At 44.7% G+C, this 10,076-nt stretch overlaps 1 protein-coding gene across 4 annotated transcripts in view; it reads right to left on the bottom strand.

Annotated features, from left to right (window-relative positions):
- Positions 1-1,464: 1,464 nt before the first annotated feature.
- Positions 1,465-10,076, bottom strand: part of tle5 (TLE family member 5, transcriptional modulator) — a 34,104-nt gene continuing 25,492 nt past the window's right edge. The window contains exons 5-7 of one of the 4 annotated variants that reach the window (XM_079267308.1): positions 6,684-6,746; positions 5,871-5,945; positions 1,465-4,593 (exon numbers count right to left, since the gene is read on the bottom strand). In XM_079267308.1, coding sequence (XP_079123434.1) covers positions 4,366-4,593; positions 5,871-5,945; positions 6,684-6,746 — 366 coding nt within the window. In that variant the 3' untranslated portion in view covers positions 1,465-4,365. The remainder of the gene's footprint in view (positions 4,594-5,870; positions 5,946-6,683; positions 6,747-10,076) is intronic. The other 3 variants (XM_079267309.1, XM_079267310.1, XM_079267311.1) reach the window with 3 other exon arrangements.

Here is a 10,076-nt window from a genome sequence, read left to right as displayed (position 1 = left end):
ATAAGTAAACGAGTTAGTTCTTGATGCTTGTCATCGGTGCCACCAGGTTGAGTTCTGCGCAAAAATCTGATCATGATCAGTGAAGCATGCAGGTTCGACAGAAACTCCTTCAGCTCAGACTCCAGCAGCAGCCGGCCCACCGCAGACAGACCCAGATACGAGGCCTTCGACCTGCAGTCAGAGGCTCCGGGGTCTCCTCCATCGCCCAGGAGCCGAGCTGCTCCTCTGGTCCCCGCTTGGGACTATACTGCTGCAGACAGGCTGTTATTGCTGGGCCTGCTGCAGTTAAATGAGGGTTTTCTAAAGGGACTCTGGTGCTTTGGAAGCACCACCACCGTCGTCCACAGGGGCCGCCAAAATCATCACAAAATAAAAGTTCCTTGTAGCAGCTTTAAGTCACTTACACCTCGACGTTGCGTCTTAAAGAAGGCGGACTAACAGATGGGGGCACTCATGTCAGCGTGAATCCAAGTAAGATCTGAAGACACTTCTATGCCCTTGTGATCAGTTTCTGCCCCTGACAGCCACACATCATGGAACGTATTCTATATCTTATGCTATAAGACCTGCTAGCTGTGTGCAAAGATTTGAACTTCAACAATTCCCATAACTGGGCAACTCCTCACTGCTGAGGAGGATGGTGTGATCAAAAGCTCCAGAGTAGCCACTAGACAGGCCTTCTGATGAGTTTGCATTTCATTCTTGAAGTATTTCAGATCCTTTTCCTATTTTTACTAGGTTACAAAAATTCTTATTTTTACAATTTAGCTGAGATTTTTGTCAAAGCTGATCCTGCAATGGATAGATTTAAATAATGAAGGGATGGATTTGGTTGTTTCATAATGCACGTGTATATCTTTGACATTCAACTTATGAGTTCATGGATACCAAATACTTGATTGTGCTGCTTGTAGTTTGAGACTTTTTTTATACTTTATTTAGACTTTGGGCGCAAAAATACTTTCTACCAAAAGAAATTCAAAAGTTAAATCACGAACACAAATGGGATTACATCACCTCACTCCAACAACAAATCAAGGATAAGAAACTTCTACCAACTTTTAGATCTCTGCAAGTAGAGTTTCACACGTTGATGAGATGACCTGGAACCAATACCTGCCTAAAATTTGGGATATTTAACACAAGTTTATTTGGCTCACTTTGCAAAAAAGTAGTGATGTTAAACATTCAGAGGCTGCAGCACTCACCTTCAGTCGGGGCCTTCTTGGACGGTCACCCTGATAAAGTTCAACGTACTGCCTGCAGTTACCAGTGACTTAAAGTAAATACAGGATAAAACGGGAAATGATTTTACAGGAACCCACCGACCACACACATTCAAAAAGAGTCACAGAAGACTTTCTTATGATTTGATTGACTTTATTTGTAAGGCACCAGAAGTCCTTCCTTACTGCAGAACATTTCATATTATTTATAGTAAATGTTTGTTGTACTTTTTAATAGTTTCTTTTTTTGTTGTTGTTTCAATGAAGCTATGATTTCAGACACAAAACATTTTTTTTTTTTGCCAAAGTACACACTTTCAGGTTTTACATTATGCACAAAATAAGTATTTAAAAAAAGACCTTTACAAAGCTGAAAACGCTTACAATGCTTCACGCTATGGGGGCAAAAAGTCGGGGGAGGTGGGATGTGGCGCGGGAGTAGAGGGCATGGGGGTAAGAGAGGAGAGGAGGGGTCAACGTACTGCAGTTTCCCCCCTGGTGTCACATCATTGTAACACAATAGCACAAGAATCATCCAGGACAGACAAGAAAAGATGCAGCTATATACACATAAAGCTTTCTATGTATAACTGTATACAGAGGCAAGCGCCTCCAACTACTTGAACAAATACATAGAATGTATTTTGTATGTTTATAACGTCAGCTTTGTAACTCTCGTTCTAGTTCATATTGATTAATATTTAAAAACAAATAAGAGGGGGAAAAAAACCAACAAAAAATAAAACAAGTGCATTGACCACACTGAAAAAATGACTCGACTAGAAAGAAATCAATCTCGTTTCCCCGGCAGACATGCATTGATGTGTGTGTGTGTGTGTGCATACCACCACGAGTACAGTATGTAGCTCGACACATACCGCATGTGGGAGCACGATGTGCTGTAAGCTTAACTCACAAGCAGAATAGCATGTTAGCTTTAGTAACACGTTTCCTCTCTGTGTGTATCAAACCTGGTTCATGTATCCACGACAATGAGCATCATCGAAGGAGTCGCCTCACCAACAGCATGTGTCGTCTGAACTTCTGGACTAAACGAAGGGTTTTATTCGGAGTGCCATAACGTGCAATTGTTTCCTTTCTGAATCTCTTAACCAATGAAAAATGTGCTTTATCGTCATCAAGCCAAAGATCGTTTGGAGTGGTGTTTTTCCCAAATTCATTCTCAGTGTAGCCGCTAATTCAGAGAGGGTGAAAGGGTGTGTGTTTCTGTGTGTGTCGGGGGTTTATAGAACAACTTTCATACTATTTCAAGCCGTCTTCAGAATCAAACCGTTTGTACGGTACCTGCTGCGTACCAGGACGTCCTAAATGTGGGAGCATGTTTGAGGGCACTATAAAGTTCTGCTGCTGACATTTTGAACACAGCCAGGGTTTGGTGACATCACATTACTCCCAGCATAGCTTCGCCGAACTTCCACCTGACGAGCTAATTGAAAACAGGGCCTGTGAGGCTGAGGGGGAGTTGTTACTCATCGGAGCAGCTGTGGAGGACGCTTGTGCTGCGTGAGCTGCACTGATAATATTTGTGTTAGGTCATGGAAATTTCCCACTCAGGGTTGTACGTAGGTGTAATACCGCCTGAATAATGTAGTGTTAGCCTGATATGCGACAGATCAAAATGTACCGTATTTAAATCAGAAATTACAGAGGGCTCAAAAGCACGGGTCCAGTTGTGTTTGTTTCACACCGAGATGCTCCTTAAAACAGATCAAAGGCTATTTCTCAAGAACTGGATGATGACAGAGACTGAGACTGACCGCATGCAGAGATTAATGTCACCAGTCTAGTCTCTGTATATTTAGTTTGTACACACATAGTGGATGAATAAGCTCTTCCCTGTTGTGAAACAGCCTGTTCTCTGTCATTGTCCTGTATTTTATTTGTGTTGCTCTGAACCCATCGAGGAGGAAGACACACACTGCCCTCTGCTGTCAAACACACAACATGCACACTCTCCCCCCCCCCCAGTGCCTGCTCTAATATTAGTGCACATTAAAGATGCAACGGGTGAATGGGAGGGTGCAGGAGCCTAGCAGCATCTTTGTTCATTTAACTAGTGAAGAAAACGTTGTCTTTCAGTCGAGGTGTTGGAGGTATCGTACCGAACGCAGCTCACAGGGTCAGGCAAGGACCGCTGAGTAGAGGTGGATTACTTACTGAGAGGGTTTGTTCACTACTCTGACAGCTCTAAGAAGGTGCTTTTCCTTTCTTAATATAAATGCAGGACTTTACACAAAATCTGTAGTTTGTCAACTGTCTTCCCAATATAACAATTCTGCTCTAAAATCAGCAGTTTTTGGGGTTTGGCTGTGTGTGTGATGTTTCTCTCTTGAGCCGGGACACGAGGGCGCTATTCAAACACTTCTCTGCTCCATAAAAATCCACCGTTTAAACTCAAAGCCAACTTTTAGCTTGGAATGAATGCATGCAATCTGTACTGCCAAAAAAAACAAAAAAAACATCGACACTACGGATCTCTGTCAGACTTTGTTTGGAAAATGAAATTCGTAGGAATTCCTGTGTTGTGTCTGAAAAGTATTACAGCTCGCCAAAGAATGTTTAGCCTGCAGTGCGGAGCGTTCAGTGTCACAGATCAGTCCTGCATAACAAGGACCGGCTTAGAACAGAGGCGGGAGGTGGGTGTGAGTGGAGGAAGAGCGTTATGGAGGGAAAAACCCCCCGAAACTAAACAGGAATGAGAACTGAGAGTGCAACAGGAAGGCAGGAAGGAACAGAAATAGAAACCATTACTGATGAAAAAAAATAAACACAAAGTAACTGAAGCTTAATCACATGCAGAAAAGAGAGTATTTCAAGAAAAGACACGGGAGACACTGATGGCGATAGAGAGAAGGGAGGATAAAGAAACAACCTATGTACGGTAAATATGAAGCGATCAGGACTAGTCTGGCATTAGGGGGCAGGTGCCAAAGCCCTCCCAATAAAGGGAGGTGGTTAGGGGTCTGTAGCTGGAGCTGGAGCTGTGTTGACGGGATTGAAGCCCATGTTAGCTAAGAGAGAGAGGGAGACCAGGGGAGAGGCTGTAGGCCAAAGGGGGGCTCATATCTAGGGATTCAGGTCTCTGGACAAAAAGCGGAGCTGAATGAGGGGACACCATCTAATCAGACTTGTCTCCGTCCTCCTCGCGGTGGCTGTCAACTCCGTCACGCGAGGCTTTCTCCTCCTTGGCCAGCTGGGCTTGGGAGGCCAGCAGGGAGGAGAGGGAGAAGAGACCGGAGGAGGTGGTGACGGCGGGGAGGCTCGGCTGGCTCAGGCCCAGCGGCAGGGGGGTCATGGGCAGGGCCAGGCCCTGGAGCTGAGACAGCTGGTGAGCCTGGAGCTGCTGCTACATGGAAGACAACCAGACACAACTTAGGCACAGCAGAATAGACCCGACACAAATCACCACAGAAACACTGAGGGAAAGTCAAAATCTGCAATGCACAGACCTATTATAAATCACAAATGTGTCGTCTATAACCCCGGAGGCACAGCTCAGCTAACAGCTCAGGCACACTAGGATAGATGGAAGGCACACATCAAAGCTCAAATACATGCTCGGTAGGAGATGGAAAGTCTGCAGCACACATAACTTATTTATAACGGATGCAATTTTCAATCTATATCGCCCCAAGAAACCAAGCGAGAGGGGAGAATACTGTACAGATGACACACACGCTCCACAATAAAACACATAAAAAGACCACGGGATGTTTCATATAGAAAGACATATTGTTACTGCCAAGCGTGATCATTTTCATCACTCCCTGTTGTGCACACACTTGACGTCATGACACACCAGTGGGTGGATTTTAATGACGATCCTGGCTGACGTCTCATAATCTAAATGCCCCGGTTTGCACAAGCTACACCTCCAAAGTAAAGAGCTCTGCTTTACATTCAAACCAGAGCTCATAGGCTCCATGTCCTTGAGGTATATATATATGTGATGTATAAGTATGATATTAGCAGCTATGGAAGAAAAATACAGATAGGCATCAGAAAATGGACCACGTCCTGTGGCTCCCTCTGCTAAGAAGAGCCTAAGAACCGGCCTATGTAGACCAGTCTCCTCTGTTTCTAACGCGGTAGACACAAAGACAAAGGCAGGGCGCCTCTTTGGATCATGCATCACAGTGATGGAGTGGCGAAGCTAGCCAACACCAGACCCATAGTAAAATGATGGAGTGGCTCAGCTAGCGAATACTAAACCTCTGGTAAAATGATGAAGTAGCTAAGCTAGCCACTACAAGGCTTATATTGATGAAGTGTAGCCGGCTAACATTAAAGCCCCAGAGATGAAGGATTACAGTTAGCTGGCTAATGCCCCATCCTTATTGATTCAGTATGCCGCAAGCCAGCTAATCTTGCTATTGTAATTGGTGTTTATTAAAATAATGGTCGCACCATTGCCACCGATACCTGTTCCAGCTATTCGAGTCAGTATCTGACCAATTTCAGTTTTCCTACTAGTTTCAAAATATAGACGTTAGATATTTAAAACTATAAGCCAATAATAATAATAATAATATTAATGAAGGCCATTAAAGAGAACAATAGAATGATCAATAGTTGTGCTTTCTAGCCATCATAAGACCCTCAAGCGGGGCTGGAAAATCATACCCTTATGATGGAGTTCATCTCTGGGGGGGTGACCTGCTTGGCCCTCTCTATGGCTGCCAGGACCTGCTGCTGGTGCTGGAGACGGTGGGTGGATGGTGGGGGTGAAGACGGGGGAAGGAAAGTGAGAGAGACAACAAAAGCGAGACAGAAACAAGGAGGGGAGGGTTTGGGGAGGGGGGAAGAGAGGTGGAGAGGTTAGATCAATATCAATAGTCCCAACAGAGAGCGACAACCCTCTCTGGTGATGCACCCCCCCTCCGGCAATTCATCCAGTCACGCGCACACACACACACACACACACGAGCCTTGTGTGACACCGGTGAATGGATGGTTGGCTGGTGCGCTGTAATGGGTGGAGGTCAACGCCCTGGTGGGCAGATAAGAGCATGGCTTATCTGAATCACACAACCATTTATTACGCTGACACACACACACACACACACACACACACACACACACACAGGGAAAAGAGAAGTGGGATGGGGGAGATGGTGGAGGAGGAAGAGATAAAGGGAAGGAGGGGAGTAGAGGAGGAAGTCAAATAGGGAGGGGGAGGGAAAACTGGGAGGACAGATTGAATATGGCAGAGGAGAATGGGGGAGGGAGGAATAAAGTGAGTTGGAAAGGAACACGGGAGGCGAGTGATGATGAATGACGAGAGGAGAAGAGAGGAGAGGCGGGAGGGATGCCGAGCGAGGGGTCGCAGAGGTGGAGAGGTAATGAGGCGGGAATGACGGTGATCTCATTCCAGGACGTAAGGAAACTGTGCCGAGGGTCAGTGAGGAATGTGTGTGTGTGTGTGTGTGTGCTTACCTCCTGAGACAGGTAGGGGAGGACTTGTGCGCAGATCCCGTTCAATCTCTTCACGATCTCAGCCTGCGGAATGAGAGATCTTTAAGTTAACGGGCAATACGGGCGTTGCTCTACATTTCAGTTGTCAACAAATCCCTAGAAAAGACCAAAACCACGTCTCTGGCCCGTCAGTTACACTCAGGCCCATTCATTCCTACATAAGATGTTCACCATATAAACTGGTCACAAAAAGTGGTTCCCTAAAAAAAGCTGGGCACTGTAGTTTTAAGCAAATGTTACTCGAACGGCATTTGGTGCTCTTGTGAGGACTGTGTACACGAGACTGATTCCAGATCGACTTCAGTGCCCACGTTCGTCATGATGAAGGAGGATGTCGGCCAGAGCAACAGTGTGACTCACTGTTGTGTTTTTAAAGCCGCTACACACCCTAATGCCCGCTCCAGACTGCACGATATAGCCAGCCGCGGTCACAACGACAATGGGCGTCTGCTGTGTCAATCAATCGTTTTATTCCAGGTGTTGTAACATAATAGACAATGGACGCCGTATCTGGTTCACCCATCAACGTCCTGACAGAGAGACTAGCATGTAAGCCTTTTATTTTGCCTTCCAAGACTTGTTCCTTCACAACCGTGACTTTTACCGACAGAAGCAAAGTGCACTCTTCAACTGTAAACACGGCTAAGAGAAAGAGGAGTGATGTGAAAGATGAAGTCGTCTCCCGGCCAAGTCAAGTCGAGCATTAGTCCACCCCCACAGGTGATTTTCCCTCATCTCAGGACTATGTGGGTGTGAACAGACCGTGCTTGATTGACGGCTCCCTCACTCTCGTTAGATTTATCCCACCATCATCACTAGCCAGCGTGAAGCTCGTTACGCAGCAGCAAGGGTGGGAAAATCCTCTAAAATGGCAGCTTTTTTTTTAAAGTGTCCTTTTCACTTGCATTCAGTCTCAATGAGTCATGTGAAATGTGTTTATTACTCTGTATTGTTTCAGTGCTTTCTGGACACGTTAATACTCCGCATGTGTATCACCAAGACTATCCTGATCTGGTTTGAACATTTAAAAAATAAGACATTTCGACATGTCACAGTATTAAACACACTAATGTAAGTAATGACAATGAATGAGTCAATCCGTTTTTGGTTTTGGTCTTTTCGTGGGATTTGTTGACAAAGAAAAAACTAAAGCACTTCACCAGCTTTATCCTTTAAAGCCATACGATTCAAACCACACTCATCAGTATGGGAAACATCTGCTTTGACCTTCCCAAACTGGGGCTCACATATCTTGCATCACACACACACACACACACACACACACCAAAAATCCCTTTATTCACCTCATTAATTAAGTTGCTTGTACTCTATACTCTCAAACTCTAGGGAGGGCACGCTCGCGCACGCACACATACGCACACCCCTTTCTCATCTTGCACATTCTCTATCTTTCTCACATGCAGGTCTATTATCACATTTGGTTGGTAATCATCCAATCCGTCTGAGATATGCAAAGCAGCAGTAATTGTGCTAGAGCCTAATTCGTGGCACGATGAGGAGAGAGGGGCCCTCCTAACCGTCATTAGGCATGCAGAGCACAGCTCCCCATCAAGCGCCTCCCTCCTAGCCGCTCATCATTACACGCACACACACACACACACACCCTGACATCTCTAAAATGTCTCTCTAAAATGTCTCTGCGGGACTCGCTCCATGCTAACTATGGCTCTTCCTCTTTTTCAGTGCCCTTTATGCGTCTCTCTCTCTTTCTCCCCAACCCAGCCTCCGTTTCCTCTTTTATCTGTGCTCTCTATTATCCTCCTCTCTGTGTCTCCCTCAGCTTTTATCTGTCTGAACGCTTCTTCTTCTCTTTTGTCCTGCCTTTACATTTTACTCTGCTTCTTTCTAGCTTTCCTCAAGTGCTACTGGAGCATACATTCACTGACGAGAGCGTTGCATGTGGGCAAATAAAACATACATCATGATAAAACTGGTCAAGGGCACAAATACAGCGGGGATGTTCAACAGCATTCATTTATGTTGGAGATGTCTTGGCTGCTTTATGTCAATTTGGGATTTTTGTCGATATTAACCATTTTATTATCGTACGAGTTGATGAAGAATCCGTTTCAAGGAAGCATGGAGGGCAGTCTAAACAAATATAACGTTTCACAGACTTCCTCCCGGGGCCCTGCTTTTGTCCCTGAATGAGCTTCTCTGTTTGAGTGTCTTGTGCTGCTGCTTCCTGCCAGGAATTCAACCCGATATCATACGTAGTCATCATTTATTAAATACCGTAAAAAGATTAAAAGTCTAACAAGCAGTAGTGGAAAGTCCAGTGCATTTACTCACCGGTCTTAAGTAGAATTCTGAGATACCATAATTGAGTATTTACTTTTTCTACTCAAAAATATTTCAGAAGGAAATTTGGTCATTACATCATACAAACATATGCTCTTAAAAAATATGATCCATTAGTATAGATTTAACAACCAAAATGTATTTAAAGTAATTCCGGTAAGCTACAACTCAACCTACAACATTAAAATGCTGCAGTCAGTTATTTAATCCAAAAGCATATGATAATTATAATAAAATATGATAATGTAAACCTTTGACCATGGACATTGTACCAAGGTCTTTGCACCAAACTTCAATGAATCCACTTATCAATTAATGGACATTATTTCAGCTCTACTACTTAGTAGTACTACTTAGTACAGTGCGTGTAATGTCGACTGCTTGTACATTATTTAGACATGCAATGAAGGCTCCTACACTGTACACCAAGTAAACAAAACAATGATGAAGTTACGTTGCGACACAGCAGGACACACATCCAACACTAAACATGGATGAAGAAGAAAACAGAACAGAAAGACAAAAAGGGGCCCAGCAACAATCGGCTTCATTCAACATGTTCCAAGTTCAATCCACAACTCAACCTTCTCTTCACCAAGACAAAACACGGACGAACAGAGAGAGAGACAGACAGAGAGAGCACAAGAGAGAGAGAGAGAGAGCGAGAGCGAGAGAAAGAACAGACAGAGAAGAGGCATTTTTTGAATTGAGTAGGACGGAGTGATCAAGAGGGAGCAATTGAATGTATGAGAGTGCGAGAGAGAGAGAAAGAAAGAGAGAGGGAAATATAGATGAGGTGGAAAGGGAGGAGGAGCAAAAGAGGGGAGGGGGGGGCACTGGCTGTGCACAATAGGCCTAGACATGAATGCTCCTCGACACTCGTTTCCACACATCCCCTTCAATTTCAACTCTCTAATGGAACTCGAGATTCTCCACACCCACTCAAACTGTGCACAAAGCATGCACGCACACACACACAATAAGAGGAGCACACATCAACAGAAACCCACAACTGCTTATGAACACATGCCA

The sequence above is a fragment of the Melanostigma gelatinosum genome (assembly GCF_949748355.1).
Source record: "Melanostigma gelatinosum genome assembly, chromosome: 4".
Taxonomy (NCBI): domain Eukaryota; kingdom Metazoa; phylum Chordata; class Actinopteri; order Perciformes; family Zoarcidae; genus Melanostigma; species Melanostigma gelatinosum.
This window is presented reverse-complemented; position numbering and strand designations above follow the sequence as displayed.